At 34.8% G+C, this 24,989-nt stretch overlaps 1 protein-coding gene across 9 annotated transcripts in view; it reads right to left on the bottom strand.

Moving 5' to 3' along the window:
• The window catches only part of PDLIM5 (PDZ and LIM domain 5), a 204,701-nt gene that overhangs the window by 37,261 nt on the left and 142,451 nt on the right, over positions 1 to 24,989 (bottom strand). For 5 of the 9 annotated variants that reach the window (XM_078068975.1, XM_078068977.1, XM_036091933.2 and 2 more), the window contains 4 exons: positions 20,703 to 20,819; positions 18,563 to 18,718; positions 17,725 to 17,856; positions 11,467 to 11,654 (listed from right to left, as the gene is read on the bottom strand). In XM_078068975.1, coding sequence (XP_077925101.1) covers positions 11,467 to 11,654; positions 17,725 to 17,856; positions 18,563 to 18,718; positions 20,703 to 20,819 — 593 coding nt within the window. The remainder of the gene's footprint in view (positions 1 to 11,466; positions 11,655 to 17,724; positions 17,857 to 18,562; positions 18,719 to 20,702; positions 20,820 to 24,989) is intronic. The other 4 variants (XM_036091851.2, XM_036091861.2, XM_036091869.2 and 1 more) reach the window with 1 other exon arrangement.

Raw genomic sequence — 24,989 nt, 5'->3', positions numbered from 1 at the left:
AAAAAAAAAAAAAAAAAAGGAAAGAAAATGCACTACTTAGTCAAAATAATGGATTCAACTTAGTTCTAAAGAACTTTGGCTTCTCTCAGGTTCTGTTGCCTCACTGGGAAAATGATGCCCATTTAAAATTTTAATGACATTGTCTTACTGTACACTGAATAAAAATATATTTAAAAACTTAAAATATTATAAAAATAATTATTATTAATCAATGATACCCACAATTTTACTATTAAGCAAGGGTTTTTTGCTTTCTACAAGACTACCCATTATATTCCTGAGTTCTCAATGCCCAAATGGGGACGGTGAGTATTCCCCAAGACCGGATGCAACAGAAGCCAAAATTAAAACTAAATATTCATTTTGAAAAGGTTGTGACTTTTTCCCTTTTTCATTTGACCAAAAGAAATTTACTATGTCCCTAAAAGACTTTCAAATGATCCTAACTTTCCTATTTACAGCTTACTTACACTGTGTTCTTCAAAACAGAATTTATATTTTTAAGAAGAATCAGCAATTTTTATAAATCTCATTGTAAATTAAGAGCCCTTGCCTCTACTATATATATTAAAAACTGTTTCAAAAAGAAAAAAGAAATAAAAGAATATATATGTGTATACACACACACACACGTATAATTTGATACATTTGTTCAATAGGAGTATCAAATATTACAAACGTCTAATATTAAATAAAATACTGCTAGTGTATTGAATATGCTACCATCAATTAAACACCTTTTCTTTCATCAACAGAATGTCCGTCTCCATGGATACATTTAACAATAAAGGTAAAAAAAGAAATCCAATAATTTTTTGCCAACATCAGGGGACATAAAAATAAACAGGGAGTTGTGTGTACATATAATAAATGACAGCACTGAGGTAGCATTATTCTGACAAGCTGTAAAAGATGCTAATGAAAATGGCAAAAGGAAAAATTTCAGCACACCTAGACAATACTAACTACTGTAAAAGAAAACACAACAGAGCTTTTTATTTTCAATGGATTTATGAAATAGTCACAGTTTTCTACAGAAAACAGTGATTACAATATTAGCTAATATTACATACCTAAATGATTTTCTGAGTAAGAAATTATAAGTTATTTATTAAATATTTAACATAATGTTAATGCAATTAAGTATCATCACAAATGCTCTTAAAAGGTACCTATTTTGAAAATGGGGAGGAGAAAAATCCTCTAATTAATGAAAAAAATTTTAAGCATATCTATCAACTTAAAGCTTTATGAATTATATATATGTGTGTGTGTGTATACACACATATGTATATATACATACATATACAACATGAGTAATTTAATTTTTAATTTTTGACTGGTAGGGCTCTATAGAATTTTTCTTCTTTTGTCTTGTAAGAAACCCCTTTTCCACCTCATAATGTTTATTTCCATGACAGCATGTAACACAAATCCTTCCTGCGAAGGCAAGGAATGCGATGCCAAAGCCACCAATCTCATAATTCCAACTATAAAAAATTGGAAAAGAGTCAACATTTAGAAAATGATGATTTAGGCGAAATTAATGTACTTGCTTATGGAGATGCTGCACAAATAGACTATAAAAGTATGTTATGTTATAAAAGTAAACTTTAACTTATTTCTCAAATATAATACAAGATGCAACCCACTCATTTATATTTTGTAACTAGACGTATTACATTAAAAAAACCTAAGGGCGCTTGGGTGGCTCAGTTGGTTAAGCGCCTGCCTTTGGCTCAGGTCATGATCTCGAGGTCCTGGGATCGAGCTCCACGTCGGGCTCCCAGCTCCTTGGTGAGTCTGCTTCTTCCTCTCCCTCTGCCTCTCCCCCTGCTTGTGCTCTCTCTGTCTCTCTCTCTCTCTCAAATGGATAAATAAAATCTTAAAAAAAAAAAAAACAACCTAGACATATTCAACCAATTTTCTGTTCCATAATCTGACCTACTTAAAACCAAGTATAGTTTCTCCAAGCCAAATACAATCCCTCCCAGTGTTTTAGTAGAAGATAAATAAATGCTCTCTAGGGAGTAAAGCTCCCTGGAAGAGCAATGTTAGAACTTGCCTCCCAGTCAGGTTAAAGTGTGAAGCTGCATTCTCTTGTCCTTAGAATTCTCTCCATTCCCATGGCCATTGCCCAGGGCAATTACCACCGTCACTATCCTGGATTTCCTCAGCCACCTCTTAATTCAGTCTCCAGTACTCCAATCTTAATCTCTACACTGAGGTCATAATGATATTTTAAAAACATTAACACTATAATGATCTTTTAATAATCCAAACCTGATTGTCACTTTCCAGTTTACAGATTTGTTAAGGGCTTCCTTTCTGTATCAATCCACTCTTACTTTCAAAGTCCTCTTCTGACCAGGTCCCCATTAACCTATCCAACTTTCTCTCTGGCCACTATATAGTCCTCAACATACTGAACAACTTGCTCCTCTTCCAAGAAGCCAAGTTCTCCGAGAGCATTTGCATCTGTTGTTCCCTCTCCAACTTGGCCTCTTCCTAAAAATATTCACGGGGCACTGGCTACATATGATTTGACTGTAGGCATAAATATTAACACTTTATTCCTGCATAAAGTATGACTCCACTATAAACTCTAGTATAAACAAATATTCTATCTCAAGATTGTATCATTGGGACTTTATTGGTCTCTTTCTTTCCGTTGATCCAGACCTCCCTGTCTTCTGACCTGGCCCTTGTAATCCAACTTAACTCTTTGCACCTCTTTTTGCTGATTTCTGTTATTTACTGGTGCTTTAATTTGCATCCATGTTAATTTGTCCACATTGACAAAATGAGTGGCTCTCCCTAGTATTTCCTCTGCATTCTACTGCTTGGTTCCTTATAGGCCATATATTCCCATATTTTTTAAGAAAAAAATTCCTACCACTGGGCTTCATATCTATTACTATTTTTTAATTACTGGAAATAAATAATATGGTACTAGTCATAGTACTGCTGATGTTCACAACTTTTAAGTCTTAGGGAAGTTTAATGCTTCAAGGAGAGTAGAGTCCTCTGCTCCCTAAGCAATATGTGTAGTTTTTTATTTTTTTTTTAAGATTTTATTTATTTATCTGACACAGAGAGACACAGCGAGAGAGGGAACACAAGCAGGGTGAGCGGGAGAGGGAGAAGCAGGCTTACTGCCAAGCAGGGAGCTGGATACGGGGCTCGATCCCAGGACCCTGGGACCATGACCTGAGCCGAAGGCAGACGCTTAACGACTGAGCCACCCAGGCGCCCGCAATATGTGTAGTTTTTAACGGCAGCCTTTGGCAGACAGCACGTCCACATTTGTTTAATGACTGTTGTGGGAATTTCAAGTCTGGTAGGAGGAATGAACAATGTCTTGTGAATTCCTCAAATCATATGAAGATGTCCAAAATATAACAAACTGACCTATCCACCCACTCATTTACTCAGCCACTGTTACTGACTGAAGGACTATAAACTGTGCCAGGTATTGTTGAGGTAGTGTAAAACAAAGATTAGTAAGACTTGGTCCCTGTCCTTAAGAGGATCCAAAAATAGCGGTAAAAGACACATAGGTAAATAATTACAATGAATACGATGAATGCTATAATAAAGCCATCATCAACATTTGTAGGAACACAGAGAAAGAATAGCCAATAATTTAGAGGGCTCAAGAAAGGTTCACAAAGGAGATAACATCTAGTCTTGAAGAGTGAATAGAAATTTTCAGGGGTAGAAGGGTGGAAAAGCATTTCAAATAAAAGCAGCAGCTTTACAAAGCACAGAGGTGTGTGCCCAAAGAATGGTATGAACTCTTGAGCTTTAGTGTGATGGGACTGCAGAGAACATGAAGAACTATATTACAAAATAGGCTTGAGAAGGAGGTTGGCACAAGGTAATAAAGGGCACATAAGCTCTGTAAAGAAGCCAAACATTTAATGTGTGGGAAGCAGAGAGCCCAAAACATTTTCAAGCAGAGAAGTCACATGAGAACTATTCTGCTGGATGTTAACAGTGTGAGCTCTTAATGCTATCACTAAAAGGAACAGAGAGGTAAAAACTTAACCTTTCTTGAGTACCATCTATATACCACACACTTCAATATATGTTACATCATTTGTGTGTGTGCATACACACTCACTTATATACATACATACAAAACAACGTTATAGGGGACTTTTTTAGACCCTTATCTTAACAGATAAAAAAATTGAAGGCTCAAATGTTCCATTTAGGGAACATCTCTGGCCTTCTGAAATTCATGCCCGATAGGGCAGGCACTCTTATTCTTCAGAGCCACCACCTGTCAGCAAAGCTGGTTAGATGAACAATAGGCCTGGTCCAGCAAAGCACTAATTATATTCTAATGAATTAGTCATTCTCATTTTGTATATAATTAAACTCAAGTTAGAAAACTGATGTGCTTCTGACATTTAATGGCTCTTCATGACTTTTAAGACTGGATTTGTGAAGAACATCTGACTAGATCTGGTAAGATAGAAATATTTTATATCTGCATCAAATGAACTAAACTTACACAATCTGGAATCCATAACTGAAAGAGAATCTAGGGAAAACATTACACAGCAAATAGATCGCCTACATAAACACAGGAACTTATTTGTAACTTATACCATAAAACATCTATCTAACTACTTATTACATACAATATTACGATTTTAAGCATTAAAAAATCTACCAAAAAGGTAGATTTTTTAGCAAATATATGCCTATATTTGTAGGCATACAAATATAGTGAATTAAAATATAATTTTAAAAAGGTACAAATCCCCAGTTCTTAAAACTAACAAGAATGTCACCTTTTATGTATCGTTCTAGATCAAGTCAACATTTCTGAAGGTACTACTACATCTAAATTATTAGAGTATTAAAGGCACAGGGCAAATAGAAAGTAGTATTGCTAACTTACATAAAACTCAAGCTTGGATTCTTACTTCTTTTGTCTCTTTTTTTTTTTCTCATTAAACTTTTGTTTTAATGGGTCTCAAAATTCTGTGACAGATTTTTGGTCAATTTGTTTCCATTAAAAAGTACTAATTTTAAAAACTAGTAACTTAAAACTACCACACACACACAAAGAACCAAATGGTCCACAAAACATTCTCCTTTCCTTCTGAAGGTTTTACGATGCATTGTTATCATTAACCAGTCTTTTACTATTAAACTTAAATGGCCAATTGACACAAACAGTTCTGAGACTGTTCTTCCACCACTGATTAAGACCGGGGTGGCAGGTATTGGGGATAATATTCATTTAGCCTTCTAAGCTTTCTTAATACTTTCATGCAGTCTATGAACTTTTCAACATCTGTGTCAGGTAATAGGTCTTTGCCAGCCACTGATAAGTGTGCATATGCATGTGTGGTGGTGTATGTTACACTCCATGCCTGTGAAAGAGAAGAGGATCCAATCTAAACTATAATGCTGTTAACATATACACTTAGTTCTTCTTTATCAACTTCTATAGCATTACTATAGGAAAGTCTTCTGGATAACACAAGCTATATTACACCACAAATGAAATGATCTAAGATTCAAAGTCAGAACTTCAGTGGAGGTAATGGAAAACCATAACAGATTCAGAACACACTAGTAGGTCTTTTTCAATGCAGTTTTTTTTGGGGGGGCCTATCATTTCAAAACCGTATTAGTCATCCCAATAGACAAAAGTATGTCTAAAATACTTATTTAAATAAACAACTTCCAAATTTTTTCTTAACTACTAAAACATAGTAAGAAATACTGTGACCCAAAATACATGTTTACCTGCTGACCCCAAATATGTGTTTGTACTTACTTACATATACAAACTAAAACCACATTTTCATAACATGATACCTATCTACTCTTACTATGTTAATACTTAATATATTAAAATATTCTTATTTCATTCTTCCATTTTATTTCATTTTTTTTTAACGAGAATACTGGCTGTGGTCCATTAAACTGATTTCAGGATCAACCAAGTGAGTTACAAACTGCAACTTAGTAATTTTTATCTCATCCTTCTCACCCAATTTTAGGACTTATTTTAAAACAACATCACTGGTAACACTTACAGTGTTTTCACCTACATTGAACACAGCTGTTTAGTATCAAAATAAAGAAGCCTGAAGTTCTCAGTGTGAGGGAAGTCAATACTTTATCGGAGTCTGCTGGGCAGCAACTAGCCTTTCTAGCTTTTGCCTCCCTTTGGCTGGCACTGTAGTTTTCACAGGTGAACTGTGAAGAACCTAAGAACCCATAATGAAACAGCTATCCCCTTCTAAATCAAAAGAACCTTTTCATTTGCATTAGGAAGCTCTTAAAACTACTTATCAAAGAGTAAGAGTAGATTCTGAGATGTTTTTGTTTTGTTTTGTTTTATGGCTGGGGATTTTTTATTTATTTTATGATTTTTACAAAACAGTGTAAAATAAGTAACTTTTACATCATATAATACACATTAAATGCCAATTTGTAGCACCGAGAGCAAAATAAACAGCAGGAGTTCTGCAAATATTTTCTAATTTGAGCTAAGCATCATGATGTAATTCAACTATGATTCATACATTTTATGATATTAATGCTTTATAATGTCATATAATGTGTAATGGTTTATACTCTTATAGTTTTGCTCAAATTAAATTATATTTTCTGTAAAAAGTATAATCTTTTAAATACTAACCATATGAATCATGATTATAGTTGTGTTATTTGACTGCTTTGATAATTATAACAAATTACACTCAAAGAAGACAGGATTCTGTTGCCCTCTTGTGGTAATTTTGCTGTAGTGTCTTCTCTAGGAATTCCGCCTCAATTTTTTCTTTTCCCTTTAACAGTCAGAGTGGTATTTTGACAACAGTTTCTGAATTTCCAAAAGCAGTATATATACTCTCTGCCCTCTCCAGTGCACATACCAAATGCCCTCCCTTCAGTTTCTACATCAGTAGTCTTTCCCTTGCTTTTAAGAAACATTCTCTTGTTTCCTTCCAATTACTACACCAAGGAGATTTTTCCTAAAGTTACTTTCTATAGTCTAATGCACATACAAAATAATTTCAGCAAATCTCCACCTCACTGATAAGCTTCAAGTAAATGGAAAATAACTAAAAAAGGAGGGGGCTAGGCTGTTGGCATTTTCCCCCAAGAGAATAAATCTTGCTAAATCAATTAACAGTCCAGAAATTTCAGAAGCTATTGATATGTCTAAATATTTTAAGTTTTTGAAAGTGATAAAATAGTCTTTAAAACAGTAGAGATCATATGCAAAGGATTATCTCTTGCCCCCCAACAAAAAAATTTTAGCTTTTTTGCAAAATTAATAACACATAATGGTAATTCAAAACTATTCAATATGACACTATGAAATAATTTTAACCATAATTAGTATTTTTCTAAAGATAATTTATTAATCATAAAATTTAGTGTCTAATATATTTAACACTATGGAAAATGTAAAACAAAAGATACATTCCTAAATTAACTAAAAATCCACTCTTACAACTGTCAAAATATTCTTAAATATTAATAAATGGTCAATCCTTAAAGAAATTCTTAAAATATATATATATATATATATATTCAAAAGTAGTCCCTTGTGTATTCAATCAACACTTATCCCAACACTGATGACGAAAGGCTAGAATTCTATAGCGGTCAAGGTAAAAAAAAACAAAAACAAAAACCACATTCTATGAAGAAGGACCAGAACATTCTAAAGCAAGGTAACATGGCATGTCTCAGCAACTTAAGATGCTTTAGTAAGACTATGGCACAGATTATAATTTGGAAGCAGTGGGAAATGACCACTGAGAAGTTAGTGGGAGCCAGATTGAAAACAGACTTCAATGATAAGTTAAGGAATGGGGAAATACAGTAAAGCATCTGCAACAGGAGAGTGAAGTGGGCAAATCAGAGATTTAGAAAGATACTTGCTGCAGTATGAAGGACAGATTGATGGGGATGAGAAGGAGACAAGGAAATTACTTAGAAGTTGTTTGCAATGACAAAGGCCTGAACCAAGGCAATGACTCTGACCACAGAGAGGAGAAAAGAAACTTGAGAAATACTCAGAAGTGAAATCACTAGGTGTTAGTTACTATGAAAACGTGGGGATAGAGGTGGGAGATTCTCAAGCTTACACTGGAGCTTTGGTGACTGGGTGGATGCACCATTCCCAGAGATAGGTAATAATACTTTTGGACATGCTGCATTTGAGGTACCACTTGGAAACAGCAAGTAGGTAAAAAATTGGGGGATATGGAGTTCAGGACAGAGAGGACTCTAAATTATCAGTGGCTAGGTTGTAAAAGGAATCTGGATGACAGATCATTTAGAGAGTATAAAGAGTGCAAAGAGATGAAGGTTGAGGACAGGACTGGAAACACTTAAGTATATAGTCCCATCTTCTTGTTAAGAGAAGTCCTTTAGTCCTATAATCATCACCTTTATTCATGTTGGGAGAAAACAGGAGATTATTTAGTCTGTCTTTATTTTGCAAATCAGAAAATGGAGGGTCAAAGAGGTTAAGTGACTTTACTTAAAGCTATTTATCTGTAGAAGTGAATGAAAACTCAGGTTTCCAGATTGAGACCAAATTGTTGCACCAACTATTCAAATGTCCTCTTTCTATAACAAAATGAGGGATAAAAACCATAGGATCATCTCATTAGATGCAGAAAAAGCATTTGACAAAATTCAACATTTGTTCATGATAAAAACTCTCAACAAAGTAGGTTTATAGGGAACATACAACATAATAAAGGCCATATATGACAAACCCACAGCTAACATCATATTCAGTGATGAAAAGCTGACAGCTTTTTCTCTAAGATCAAGAACAAGACAAGAATGCCCACTCTCACCACTTTGATTCAATATAGTACATAGTCCTAGTCACAGCAATTACACAAGAAAAAGAGATAAAAGGCATCCAAATTGGTAAGGAAGAAGTAAAACTGTCAGTATTTGCAGATGACATGATAGTATATATAGAAAGCTCTAAAGACTCTACCAAAAAGCTCTTAGAACTAATAAATTCAGTTAAGTTGCAGGGTACAAAATCAATGCACAAAAATATGTTGCATTTTTGTACATTAATGAACTACCAGAAAGAGAAATAAAGAAAACAATCCCATTTATAACTGCACCAAAAATAATAAAATACCTAGGAATAAACTTAACCAAGGAGGTGAAACACCTGTACTCTGAAAACTTATAAATAACACTAATGAAAGAAATTAAAGACAACAGAAACAAATGGAAAGGCATTCCATGCTCCTGGATTGGAAGAAATAATATTGTTAAAATATCCATACTACCCAAAGCAATTAATAGATTCCATGCAATCCTTATGAAAATACCAATAGCATTTTTCACAAAACTAGAACAGACAATCCTAAAATTTGTATGGAACCACAAAAGACCCTGAATAGACAAAGCAATGTTGAGAAAAAAGAACAAAGCTGGAGGTATCACAGTCCCAGATTTCAAACTATACTACAAAGCTACAGTAATCAAAACACTGTGGTACTGGCACAAACACAGAAACATAGATCAATAGAACAAGATACAGAGCCCAGAAATAAACCCACGCTTATATGGTCAATTACTCTATGACAGAGGAGGCAAGAACATTACAATAGGGGAAAAGATAGTCTCTTCAATAAACATTCCTGGGAAAACTGGACAATTAAATGCAAAAGAATGAAATGGGACCACTTTCTTATACCATACATAAAAATAAACTAAAAATGAATTAAAGGCCTAACTCTGAGACCTGAAATCATAATAAAACTCCTTAAAAAATATAGGCGGTAATCTCTTTGACATTGGCCTTAGCAACATTTTTCTAAATATGTCTTCTCAGGCAAGATTAACAAAAGCAAAAATAAACTATTGGGACTACAGCAAAATCAAGGAAGAAAATCATGAACAAAATGAAAAGGCAACCTATCAAATGGGAGAAGATATTTGCAAATGATATATCTTATAAGGGGTTAAGGTCCAAAATATAAAGAACTTATACAAGGCAACACCAAAAAACCCCAAATAATCTGATTAAAAATGGGCAAAGGACCTGAATAAACATTTTTCCAAGGAAAACATACAGATGCCAAAAGACACACGAAAAGATGCTCAACATCACTAATCATCAGGCAGATGCAAATGAAAACCACAATTAGGTATCACCTTCTACCTGTCAGAATGGCTAAAATAAAAAACACAAGAAATAACAAGTGTTGGCAAGGATGTGGAGAAAAGGGAACTCTTGTGTACTATTTGTAGGACTAGAATTTGGTGCAACTACTGTGGAAAACAGTATGGAAATTCCTCAAAAACTTAAAAATAGAAATATCGTAGGATCCAGTAATTCCACTATTGGGTACTTACCCAAAGAAAACAGAAATATTAATTCAACAAAATATATGCAACCCCTATGTTTACTGTAGCATTATTTACAACAGCCAAGATAGGGAAGCAATCCAAGTATCCATCGACAGATGAATGGATAAAGATGTGGTATAAATATCCAATGGACTCAGCCATAACAAAGGATGAGATCATGCCTTTGGTGACAATACGGATGGACCTAGAGGGTATTATGCTATGTAAAATAAATCAGAGAAAGACAAATACCATATGATTTCATTTATATGTGGGATCTAAAAAACAAAACAAACAAATAAACAAAACAGAGTCATAAATGTAGAGAACTAAGTGGTGGCTGCCAGAGGGTAAGGGGCTAATGGGATGGGTAAAATAGGTCAAAGGGATTGAGAAGTACAAACTTCCAGTTATAAATTAAGTAAGTCACAGGGATGAAAAGTACAGCATAGGGAATATATAGTCAATAATATTATAATAATGTATGGTGACAAATGGTAACTACATTTATTATGGTGAGCACAGCATAATGTACAGAACTGTCAAGACACTATGCTGTATAGCTGAAACTAATATTACATGTCAACTATACTCAAATAAAATAAAACAACTAAAATAAAATATGCTCTCTTTCTGGCACTGAAAACTTCTTCCACCTCCATCTCATAAATCTTCAGAAGACAAGAAGTCAAAGATTTTTTCTTCAGTAACTGATGAAAATAAATGCTTCTGTTGTTATTTTGTATATATCATCAAAACTAAAATGTCGGATTTCCAAGGTTAACCTTCCAATGATATAGTTCGTTAATAAGATCCCAAGTTTACAATCCACACATTTCTTGGTAATTTGGGAAACAAAGAAATTCCAAATTCTGTAATTATGAATAGCAAAGGGCAATTGTATCAAACACACACAGAATGTTTATGAAATACTTCAGAGGAAAATCGCTATAGCTATTCCTTGCAGACCTTTTTAAAGCTTAGATGGTTGAGAATGGGTTTCACCAGTGAATTCTATCATACACCCTGGAAGACATTTTCATAATTATACTTAAGAAAAACATAAAGCAAGAGATTTCTTTGGCATACCTGCTTGGTTTGGCTGTGGCCAACTTGGTGACTTGACAATGTTGGTGGATCCTGGAGGCTTGAAGGCGGCAGCAGTTGTGAGAGCGGTCACCCCTGGTCTGCTGGAGGCTGGGCTCTCCCGCCTCTCAGGCATGCTCCGCGCTGAAGCTACTGATGGGGCCACCTGCTGAGAAGTGTCCTGGGTGTTGCTAGAAAGAAAATAAGGGAACATTTTTGGTGAAGTGGTAGCAAACTAACTTAGCAATGATCCTTTCTTTTCTCAATCTATTAAATCTCTAAGGAAAACAAAAATATTAATTAACCAATATTTTAAAAAAGAAAAACTCGAAAACTATGACTGAGGGACTGTCTCTCTTTGAAATGAACAAACAAAAACAAAAAAAGAAAGGAAAGGAAAGAAGATTACATTTGTTCAGTACTTTGGAAATTTCTTTAAAAGGTCTATCATGAGAAATTAGGCTATTGAAACACTGTTACAGCCAATCCTTTCGAATAATAAGCTAATTTCCTCTTCCTATTCTTCTCTATCTCAACATTTCAGAAAAATCATCTAGATTAAAGCAACTAATTATTAGAGAATTCCTGATAATCTCTATGAAATGGCACAGGTTTTTTTTCCCCTTCTTTCTCAAATTCTTCTGGTATTTTATGAACTAAGTTTCCCTGACATCTTACCACTCTTTTCACTCAATACTCAGTCACTCATTCATTGAACAAATATTTAAGCACCCACTACATGCCAAACATCATGCTATGCACTGGCCACAGAATGGTAAACAAGAGACAACAACCCCAGCTTAAGAGAACATCCAGTGTTCTATGTTCACAATACAGGAAAACAAGAGACAAGACTGCCATTGTCGTCACTCAACCAGAGTTACTTTACTTGCTTAACAGGAGGCCTTATCTGTGCTGGTTGCAGTTTGATTTGGAAGATCATATGGCTTTTCATTACCCTGTCATTTATTATTTATAATTATATGTTGTCATTTCAAAAAAATTAATTTTAGGTAACTCAAATTATAAAATATGCACTTTGGAATGATATAATACTATAGCAGTTTCTCTCAAGTTATTGTAACAACAATAAGAAGAATACATCCTATAACTTCTGAACAGAAATCAAGATATTGCTTGCTTAAATAATTCCATGCACAGAAACTCAAGTCCTTCAATAACTGAAAACAACAGCTGGAGGAGTAGATCAATATAGACTACTAATTAATGACCAGTAAAATAAATGTCCCTTAATTATACTGTTTAGGCTGAGATTATTTCAATGAAAAGAAATTTCAAATTCAATCATGTCCGTTATACTACCAAATTAATAAGAATACCTAATTTCTCCAGTGCTCTTGAATCTGGGATGAACACCTAACAAAGGAGGCCTAAGGGTGCCTAGTCTTAGGAAGGCCTGTTTGCAAGGTTGGCCTCTAACTGGCATTTGAGAAGTTGGCTGGTAAACAGTTCCCTACAGTCATATAAAACTTTCTCTAAAAGGTAAGAGTAGCTCACTGTGCCTAAGCTATACAAACAATGTGGTTTATGCTAAATACCTACTTTCCTTCTGTGAGTCTGGACTTACAGTATGAACTAGGCACAGCGTGACAACATAAGGAGCTCCAATAAAAACCTTAAGTACTTAGTATCTAATGAGCTTCTCTGGTAGATAACACTTCACATGTTTTATCATAACTCACTGCTGTACACAGGGGCGCCTGGGTGGCTCAGTCGTTAAGCGTCTGCCTTCGGCTCAGGTCATGATCCCAGGGTCCTGGGATCAAGCCCCGCATCGGGCTCCCTGCTCTGCGGGAAGCCTGCTTCTCCCTCTCCCACTCCCCCTGCTTGTGTTCCCTCTCTTGCTGTCTCTCTCTGTCAAATAAATAAATAAAATCTTTAAAAAAAAAACAACTCACTGCTGTAGGAATCAACATATCCTGTGTGACTTCACTGAAAAAAGACTTTTGGAAACTTGAGCCTCTTTTCTTCTGGACTTGATCCCATGTACCCTTTCCCTTGCTGATTTTGCTTTGTATTCTCACACTATAATAAATCTTAGTCATGAGTACAACTGGATACCCAGTTCTATAAATCCTCTAGTGAGGGGGTGGTCCTAGGGCACCTTTGACACTAAACAGTTTTGAAAAATCATTCTAGAGCTATTTTGAAATATTGTTCCTTATTATCGTTCTCTCAAATTCAAATGTAACAGAGCCATCACCTTCTTTTATCATTTCTAATCAGTTTCATGAAAAACTGAAATCCACTTGATATTAAAACATACAATACAATGAAAAATTTAAGCATTTTAGTAATTTTCATAAATCAAAAGTAAAAAACTACTTAATGGCAATGCTGACCGCGTATCAATAAAGATGACACAATAAATAATATTAATGGAAATAGAGTTTAAGCTTTATAGTAGAATGGTTATGAGTACCTTTTTAAAAGTTTTGTGATGAACAAATTATTTTACCTCTCTAAGTCTCATTTATCTAAACTTTAAATGGGGATAATACTTTGCTCATAAGAGTTCCATGAGGCTTAAGTAAGATAATTATGTACAAAATACTTAGCATACTCTAAGGCACAGAAAAGAGCTTAAACATATGAAAAGGATAATTAATATATTAAAATGATAAAAGACTTATTTTCAATATTCTTATACATTACAAATACATGATTTTTGAAAACAATACAGCAGTACGGGTCATTTTAATTCTAAGGTTAATTTTAGGGTTCATGTGGATTTGGAAAAAAACTAATAATCCATATATTCACAGTTCTGAGAAGAAAATTTATGACCAAGCAATACTAGAAGTTACAGATGAAACAAAAATATAATCTGGAAATAACAAAACCCAAATCATCATTTAATGTTTAATAACCTGAATGAGTTAAAATTTAACTCCAGGACAGCTGCCAGACAGACTTCGTAGACGAAAGTTGACCAGGATGATAGAAAATTAATGCCAAGCCTAGTGAAGTTTGGTTGAAGGAACTGGTAACATTGGCCTAGGGTATGAAAAAACCTCAGGAGAAGCGAAAGAGCAATCCTCAAATATGTGACATGTGGATTCACCCTCCATGGCTACATTCTGTTTGCCTAATGCAGTGTCAAGTCTATGGTGAGACAGATTTGGTTCAATAAAAGGAGGTACTTCCTAATGTGAAAAATTGTCCAAAGGAAGTATTCTGTTTCCTAACAATACCTTTAGTGAGAGGTCTGTCTCCAAAGGGTATTCAAGTAGATGATGGAGAGGCTGCAGACCCGATTTAACCATCAGAGGGTGGAGGGCTAAGTTATAAGTTATGCTTCAGCATGACATTCAAAACCTTCTAAGATACAGCTACAGCCTACCTGTCCAATCATTATCTCCTATCACTTTGTGATACAAATTACATGCTGGCCATGCCTCTTCTCTGTCCACAGTTCTCCATTTTTTTTCAGGCTCCACCTAGAAGGCACTTCCCCCACTCTCCCTCTGCACACATCCAAGTACCATTTATAATTAACAACAGTAGTAAAAATAATATCTATCATGCACTGTGTACCATACCAAACAATTAATATATTTAATTAATCTTCTAGAAGTAGAGACATTCCTTCCCTCAGTTCATGACACATATTAACTGCATCACATATAGTTAACATTTCAATTTGTAATACCCAGGGTTTAAAAAAGTAAATAAATACCAGTAACTTCTTTATGTATCTTGTCTCCTGCACTACATTATAAACTGAGGCTGGGGACTTTACTGTGACTTTGGGTAAGTTACCCAAAGTTGATCATGTTTCTTCATCTGTAAAATCAGATGAAAATACTACTTTTATTCCAAGGTTATTGTTAGGATTAAATGAAACACAATGAGATAATACATGTAATACAAGTAAAGTACTTGGCTCCATGCTAAGCATAGAGGGAAAAAAAAAAATCTGTCCACAGAACTTTGAAAGGTCCCACATTCTCCCAAACAATGGAGAGTCTCTTCTTACACTTCAATTTTTACCTATACATATGTACATTTTTATTGTATCCTTTGTACATGGTCTTTATATATTCTCTCCCAAAAGGCTAAAATGTTTAAATCTTAAACAGTACTCTTTAGATACAAAGTGTGTGCAGTAGATTATAAAGACCTTATAAAATTCTAAATTATAAGCAAGAAAGTTGTTCCATTTATATTTAAATTCAGGACTGATAAGCGGAGTTCAACAGTCTCAGGAGAAATAGATCTCTATTTACTTAGAACATTTAATGTAGGAATGGAAGAATATTAGGGTTTTATCGAGACAATCATATATCTAAATATAAAATGCCTAGGTCTCTAAAAGAGCTAACGTCTTTTTGCCTAATTTTTAGTATTAGCTACTATTTAAATAAAATACATAAACAATAGGTATCATGTACTAAAGATTAAAGAATTAATAAAGTCATTGGCTATATTATTTTATATTTGGGAATAAAATGTTACAATAATCACTAACAGCAAAAATATTTTTAATTAATGACTAATTTACTAATATAGTATGGCATGATAACTTAAATTGGTATCTTATTTCTGAAATCATGCCTCATATATTTTTTCTAAATTTAAAATTTAAAAGGTCTCCTCAGGAAACCCAGTGTTCCTGCTTTCCAGAATGCCAACTCGCTTACCCTGTCGAAAATCATTTCCCTTTCCCAAATACCAAAATATATTTAGTTTGTGCCTATTGCTGTTAATAAAAAGTGATAATGGCTACTAACACCTGTTCTATAAGCAGGTCCATGGATAGCATCCATCAGTCCATAACTTCATGCACACTTTTTTTTAAAACAAGAAGTTTATTTAAACACAAAATGTTTGATTTGAAGGGAAAACTCGATTCATTTCCTTCAGAGTAATTTATCTCTACTTAAAGACAGATTGCTCTGCACGTAAGGGTTATGTACAAAAATGTTATAAAATTGTCCTTAGTTTCACAATGATAAATGAAAAGCATTAAAATTCTCCAACCAAGCAAGGTTTGCAAGAATTTTAATGTTGCTCTTTTTGTATTAAACAGCGAGTGCAAAATAACTTACTGGAATATAAAGATAAGAGCTGAATGAGCATGCCACTAATGGAGACGGGGTATTCTCACACAACTGGTATTTTTCTCCATCCTATTTCCAATTTTCCCTATCCCATCTCCATCTGATATCCATCAAAACATACCATTGGCCATTTAGTTTTAAAAAAATGCAATAGGTATTTTTCTGGAGAGTAGATGTGAGCATTCCATTAGGTCCTCAAAGGGATTTTTTATTCCAAGTGTGGGTAAGTAACCTGTCTCTGTATAGACTTAGCCCTGACGATGAAAGATTTCTGCTCAATTAACACTCACAATTCCACAAATACAAAATAATTTCAAGTGTCTTTTTTCCTCAGAGAAAAATGTACAATGATCTCTCTCTCTCTCTCCCTGTTTAAATATCTCCCTTAAAAGTTACTCAGAATTATAATTAAGTATATTGAAAACCTCCGTAACAGTGACTAGAATACAAACACATGATGAGTAGATAGCCTATGTCACATCAGGCTTTTACTAATTATAGTCATAGTTGTACACTCTGCCATTAATTTTATGTTCCATCAGAGACGATTTTAAACAGTTATTTCGTTAAGATTATACATTTCATGAACACTTGGGATATTTTTATTTCTTATATTATGCCTAATAATTTTTGGCAGAATTGTTAAGTTTAGGAGAAAAATTAATTTTGTGTTTCAGAATTTCCCAGATACGGTAAAAATTAAGTTGTTTGCCCAAGTAAAACCCTCATATTTAAGAACTATATAAGACAGTAGTAGCCAATCAAAATGAGTTATTTTATTATTCTTTTTCATTTTTTCAAAAGATATTCCCAAATATAAAATAATATAGCCAATGACTATATGTCTTACGAAACATTTGACTATCCTAGTATAGGTACCATCCATGCAATGAAATGGTTATACTGTAATTTAAATACTCACGAAATTACTCATAATTTCATACTAAACATCAAGTGTGCTAATAAAAGATGTCACCAAGGGTTAAAAGGGGAGTTAATGATCATTTAAAATAACATGCTTGTCCATTAGCATTGCACTGAATTTACAGTTAGTTTAAAACTGAACACAAATCCACTCTAGGACTTTCTCACCTGGTTTGTTAATACAGTGGTTAGGTGTTACAGAAAGCAGTGTCTTTTATAGCAAACCACCACTGTGATATCTGCTCCACAGTACCTTATTTTCTTAACATGGATCGAGCCCGATGACTTCCTCGAGGACTGCAGGTACGAAAAAACTAAAGGCTTGGAAACAGGGCTGATGCAAAGTGCATCCAGGAGGGAGTGATATTTATCAGGGCTGGAGAGCCTGGTGAGCATTTAGAAAGAGTTTTAAGTTGAAAAATCACACAACCAACAGCAGAAAGTAGTCTTTACAGTCTGTGATTTGAAACATTTCCAGAAAGAGACAGAGACAGACATTTTACAGACAGGCAGAAAGAACAAAGAGGATGAAAAGAATGTCTGAGTACTCTTATTATTTTACTCATTAATACAGAACTGACTAAATTTTCACCAAAACTAGTTGAGACAATCTTTTATAAAGCCCATAAAGCTTTATAAAGACTACTAGAAATTATGTAAAAACAAAATCTCATAAAAATAAAAAGTTATTCTTTTTTTGGGGAGGAGGGGTGTAGTTAGACTTGAGATCACCCTCAAATACAATCAGTTTGTGAGCGAAAAGAATACCAATAAGAACTTAAAATTATCTATTGATGGCTGATTCTGTCCCAGATATAAAAACTAAAAATTATAAAAACCCAAAACTCAATAAGCATACAACCTGCAGTAATCCACGCAACTGAAAAGTATCATAGATAAATGGGAATCATGGCAACAGATGAAAGGATGATTTAAAGAAAAGCCAGTCATACACATTGTGGGCTATGTCTACAACCCAGGGCCACAACACAACCAAGATCTCACAGACAGCTGTGACTGCTTCAAATGCCGTGTTTGCTTTGAGGGGACCTGTAAGACAGCGGGAACTGCTGGAGTCACACGAGACGCACCCCGTACGTGTAGCTCTGGTTGGGTTTGCAGCAAGAACAGCAGACACGGTAGCAGCCGCACTACTAAGAACTGCAGCACTGTATCTAGCAGGAGGTGAGAAGGTAGAAAAGTTTCGAAAACCTGCCAAAGAACTTGTCACCGCATTTCTGGTGGAGCTGCTTAAATTGATACGTAGGGAAAGAAAAAAAAAGAGGAGAGGAACAAAAAAAGGAAAGTGAGAAGAGATAGCATAATAAAGATAAGACAGTAACCATCTCATATTAATATTTAGACATTAAAAGGTATGATACAGAAGTGTAGTAAGAGTTGAGGTCATTTATTTACCGTTGCTGTGATTTCTCTCAGAAATTAAAATTTGATATATAGTCCTCCATAAAACTGATTTTTGAGATACAAATGTTTTTGAATGTATCCTATTTAAAGTTAAATCAATACAAAACACACATATGAAGATTGATTTGTCAGCATCTAAGTAGAAAATGAATCTAAATATGAAGTTTGAATTTCTGTAATCACAGAAAGGAAGGTTATGTCGATTTTTCTAAAAAGACTCCACATATAGAGCTTTACCTTAGAGATGATATACACCCAGAGCCTGACATTTTAATGAGACTTGTGCTTTCAGGAGAAGCAGGTACAACCGACTGCCTATTCAGAAGCAGCAATACATATTAAAAGGAACAAGAAATAACTTTAAAATATTGAGAATAAACCTACTTGGGGAAGGACAGCACCTTTGTAAAATAAACAGTAGTTAAAGTGAATATGACTAAAACATCACCCTCTCTGCTGATGTTCTATACTTCTATTTCCAGTTAGCTCTGTAAAGACTCAAAAATGCTGGTATGAAATTCCATTTTCAGAACACTTATGACTTAAAATAATAAATATTTTCCTTTCGTCTTTTAGAAAAGGTCAAACACCTGGACAGAAATGAACATTCCATCATTGGGACTGTAATGATTTCCAAGTTGGTTATCAACTTGAAATTGAGAAATTTTTTTATTAAAAGAAAGTCTAAAATGTATAGCATGAAACCTGTAACCTCTCCTCCTCATTTATGCATGCAAGTTATTAATGAACATCCTCACCATTCTATGACCACTTTTTTCACAATTTGTGACAGTGGTCACCTCCAACACAAAGTAATTATGTGCCAAACTCAATCCAGGTTAATGAGAGCTCTGATGTCTGAAACTGTGCATTTGTGTAAGTCTTTTCTCCTTCTCAGAAGAATTTGATAATCCATTATTCACAGTTCCACTGGCTATAGCTTTACAATTAGAAAGCATATTAAAGAAACAGTGGCAAGCCATTTTTAAAAATCATACAGAATTAAGTATAGTTTTTCTGCAAGCCTATAATTGAATTGAACTGTATGGCTATGTTTTAGCAACCGTTGTGAATGGCTAGAAAAGAAAGAATGGGTCTGGAAAGAGAAAAGAGAGATGCTATCAGTGGCAAAGCAGGGTAATATGAGTGTCATGCAATGTGGAAGAAAAAGTTACCAAGTGATTCAACTCTGAATTCCTCAATTACTCCGCATCTTTCAAGCAATGGCTGCTATTTGGGGGAAGTGACAGCAAATAACAACTAGAAACCTAAGTCTATAAAAAAATCAGCTAAAAAGTAAATCAGCTAAATTGTCTTTCTCCTGTAAAAAGAAAAGGAAACCGTAATGGACTTCTTTCCTTGTATTGTATCACAAATAATAATATAAAAGGACTTAGTATCAGCAGAGACCTGCAAAATCTTATAAGTAACCCGAATACCTTTATAATATGTGTGGGAACGTGGAACGTATCACTTCGTTTTTAGAGGTGAATGCTCTAACTCAGTAGACTTACAACAAACTCAAGAAAGTTGACTTTCCAAATCACAGTGAATAAACAGAAGGCATAGATTTCCTAACTCTATATGAGAACTTTGAAAATAAACAAAAAGAGAGACACACATATACACAAATATGAAAGTGGTATAAAGCGGTGTTCCACAGCTGAGTGCCAAAGTTTCTTGTCTATATATTAATGATGTCAGTTCTGTAATCTATGATCACTTGTTCCTTTTTAGTCAGTTTTAGTATTTAATTTCACCACCAGCATTAAAATTTCGACATACCATGAGGGAAAAAAACTCTACCTAGAATACGTGGTTACTTTAGAAAGTGTGGCTACTTGGCTACCAATATGTAAAACCTGAGGAGTTGCAGGTGGGTGAGGTCCACTCTGAGGTAGGTCTTCCAGAGAACTGTCAAACCTAAGTTTTCAGAAGCAAAATAAACAAGGCAAAGGAAATATTAATGAAAAGTACAGACATTTATCATCTATACCACCTTTTAAGTGTACACTGGTTCCTTTGGGAGAATACTCCAGGTTTTTTTTTTAATTTTTTATTGTTACGTTAATCACCATACATTACACATCATTAGTTTTTGATGTAGTGTTCCATGATTCATTGTTTGCATATAACACCCAGTGTTCCATTCAATATGTGCCCTCTTTAATATCTATCACCAGGCTAACCCATCCTCCCACATCCCTCCCCTCTAGAACCCTCAGTCTGTTTTTCAGAGTCCATCGTCTCTCATGGTTCGTCTCCCCCTCCGATTTCGCCCCCTTCATTCTTCCCCTCCTGCTATCTTTTTTTTTTTTAAACATATATTGTATTATTAGTTTCAGAGGTACATATCTGTGATTCAACAGTCTTGCACAATTCACAGCACTCACCATAGCACATACCTTCCCCAATGTCTATCACCCAGCCACCCCATCCCTCCCACCCCCCTCCACTCCAGCAACCCTCAGTTTGTTTCCTGAGATTAAGAATTCCTCATATCAGTGAGGTCATATGATACATGTCTTTCTCTGATTGACTTATTTCGCTCAGCATAACTCTAGTTTTTTGTTTGTTTTTTTTTAACTTCATATCTGCAGTAAGGTTAAAACCCAAACCAACACCCTCACCACCACCAAATCTATTCCCTCCCCCAATTTTTTTAACATGGCTACCTTCATGTGAGGGAAGAAAGGCGTATGGGAATTCTCACACAGAGTCCCAATACAAAAGACTGTGTATTTTGCATGTTTCAGGGAAGTTGGGCTCTAGGAAATTAATTCAGTTGCCTAATATCATATACCTTGAAAGAGTCAGATGGAATTTAAACCAGGTCTGTCTGTACTATTTCCACTACATAATGCTTTCCAGCATCTTGTGGGGCAGCTGCCTGAATAGTGCACTGCAAGAAAGAAACTAAAAACCTCCTTTCAATTCAGAAAGCTGTTTGTAGATCTGAAATAATACGGATGTTGTTTATCTCGATGTAAACAAAGTATTTTATCCAATCGCACAACAAATGTTTGCATGCAGCTGTGTTGCTTAACTTGTTTTTCTGATGTCTGTACCATTTTTTCTTCTGAATGCCAGAATTAAATTTTAGAACTATCACCAGGTTAAAAAAAGATGAAAAATGCAGTGTGAGGTTTGAAAGAAGAAAGCACCAAGTATAATACTTTGGGAAGAAAACATAAATAGGAGAAATACAAAATTGCCTGTTGTTTAAAAAAAAAAAAAGCTGTGGAAAAAATAGAATATATCAGCCATATTATACTGATTTTCAGAATAGAAAATGTAACACTAAGATAAAGAAATAGAAAAGGAGAGATTATATTCCCATTTTTTATTTAGCACCTGTCACACCTTTACCACAGAGTGCTGAAAAAGAAAAGGCAGACAACTTAACAAAAATGTCATGTTAGAATTAAGATATCATTCAAGAGACAGAGTAGAAAATGTTAAAAGAATAAGAACTGTAAGTCCTATAACAGGGGTCAGCAAACCATGAGTATCAGGCCAAATGTAGCCCACCACTTTGTTTTGTATGGCCTATGAACTAAGAGAGGTTTTAAATGGTTTTTTAAAAATGAAAAGAATAATATTTCATGACACATGAAAATTATATGAAATTCACATTTCAGCCACAAAGTTTTAATAAACTTTAAATAAAGTTTTATGGAACCCAGCCAGGTTTCTTCATTTACATATGTCAATGGCTATTTTCACATTACATACAGAGGTCAGTAATTGTGACACGCCATATGGCTCATAAAACCTAACATACATACTATCTGTATCTTTACAAAAAAAGTTTGCTAACCCCTGTCTAGAGAAAAACCTCTCCACATAGCTACCAGAGTACACTTTTAACAATACAAATCTGATCCTGTCTGTTGCTGAGCCTTCCAGCACTGCTTTAGAGACAACTGTGGTCCTGGGCTCCCTATTCTCTAGTTTTATCTTACAGAGCTCTTCTTTTTCTCTGCCTTGCTCCAGTCCAACTGGTTTTCCATCTCTTCCCGAAACAGGCCAAGCTTCTTCCCATCTCAAGACCTCTGCATAGTCTGCTACTTCTCACTTTTTATGCCTACCTCTCTACCGCAACTTCACTGGGCTAATTTCTAAGTGTCCTTCAGCCCTCAGTTTAAACGTCACCTCCTCTGGGAGGCCTCTCCAATTCCCCACATCACCTTAGGCTGCCCATGTCATATGCTTTCAAAGTACCCTGCACCTTTTCTTTACAGAACTTATTTGTAATTGATGTAATCAGACAGTTTGTGTGGTTATCTGTTTAATTCTGGACTCCCTAACCAAATTAGAAGCTCCCTGAGGTCAAGGACCATTATGTTTAATGGTACAAATGAAGTGTAACAAAGTACTTACCACAAAGTAAACAATAAATATTTGTTGAATGAATGCATGAATGAAACTTATTGTTTTCAAATATAGAAGTCACTCACAATATACATATATTTCTTAGAAAATATTTGTACCTTCTAGAGACTGGAGACTGTATGGCAGTTCAGGTTAAACAGATACTATATTACTACCTAAGCAAGAAGGGGCACATGATCAACTTCTAAGAAATTACTAGACCTCCAAAAATACCTCTAAAAATGTCCTTTACAACATAAAGAATTATCAATATTCTAGAAAAAAAAAAAGAAAATATAAAGAATTATCAATGTTTTCATACTAATACATATCGAGGACTAAGATATAAGAAAAAGGAGTAAGCTGGAGTTCAGTCTTCCAATACCTCCATGAACTATGCTGATTGGAAAAATGAGTGTCACTTGAGAATAAAGTTCACAGAACTCATGAAATTCCTTCTAAAGCCAGATTTCCAAGTTTCCAAACAAACGCACTTGGCCAGTTTCCCATGTCTTACACTGATTACCTATCCCTTTGCTTAGCCAACCTCTAAAAATACTAGACCTAAGAAAATCTTAAACTACCTCATTTATTATGGAACAGACATCAATATCTACTCTAATTCTGTCATTCCCTAATATTTATTCCTTTTAGGATTGGAAGAAGCTCTAATTAATAGCACCTCTACAGCAGCCAAATTCTCTTTGTTAAGTGAGTTTTCATTTCTTACGAGAGCGAGGTATGAAGACTTTATCCTTCCCAGATATGTCTGGAGAATTGAGCTTGCAGGCTTTTGGCCTGCTTTTCTCCGGAAAAATGAACAAAGAGCTATTTGTGCATTATCTTTCTCGGCAATTGTGTCTTTCCATGCTTTCCAATGGGGACCCATACTAGCAATCTGTCCAGGCAAAGCCAGGGTGATGTTGCTCATCTTACTAATTTACCATCCTGCAGGAACAGGGAATGGAACTCTCTTTCTACGCCCCAGGACTGACAGCTGTCAAAAAGCAAGATCCTTATGCTGTGGACTCCATCTCCTCCCTTTTTCTCAGGGGCCTCAATTATCTATCTCCTTTGTATTTTCTATTCTTCTTCTCCACTGCATGCTTTGAGTCCCCATTCAAAAATACTATAGTATAGCTTCTCAAAAAAAACAAACAAACAAACAAAAAAAACACCAACAAAACTGCCTTCCCTTTCTATTTTCCTATCCCCATTAACAGCCAAAGGGAATAATAGTTTTACTCTAGAAATACTGTCTCCATTTCCTCACCTGCCTGTCACTCTTCAACCAGCTCAAGTGGGCCTCATCCTCCAGCCTTGATAAAACCATATTCGTGCCAAGGTCACTAATGATCTCTTTGTGGCTAAATTCAATTGACAAATGTGCAGTCCTCATGTTCTTTTTATTGTGGTAAAAAACACAACATAAAACTTACCATCTTAACCATTTTTAAGTGTATAGTTCAGTAGTAGTATTAAGTATACGCATTGTTGTGAAACAGACCTCCAGAACTTTATCTTGCAAATCTTAAACTACACCCATTCAGCAACTCCTCTTTTTCCCCACCACCCACCCCCTGGTGACCACCATTCTACTTTCTGTTCCGTGAATTTTATTTCTTTAATAGCTCCACCATATAGGTGGAATCGTACAGTTTTTCTTTTTGAGTACATTCCTCATTTTACTTAGTCTTGGTATAAGACCCAGTTGACCAT

The sequence above is a fragment of the Halichoerus grypus genome, chromosome 3, assembly GCF_964656455.1.
Source record: "Halichoerus grypus chromosome 3, mHalGry1.hap1.1, whole genome shotgun sequence".
NCBI lineage: Eukaryota > Metazoa > Chordata > Mammalia > Carnivora > Phocidae > Halichoerus > Halichoerus grypus.
This window is presented reverse-complemented; position numbering and strand designations above follow the sequence as displayed.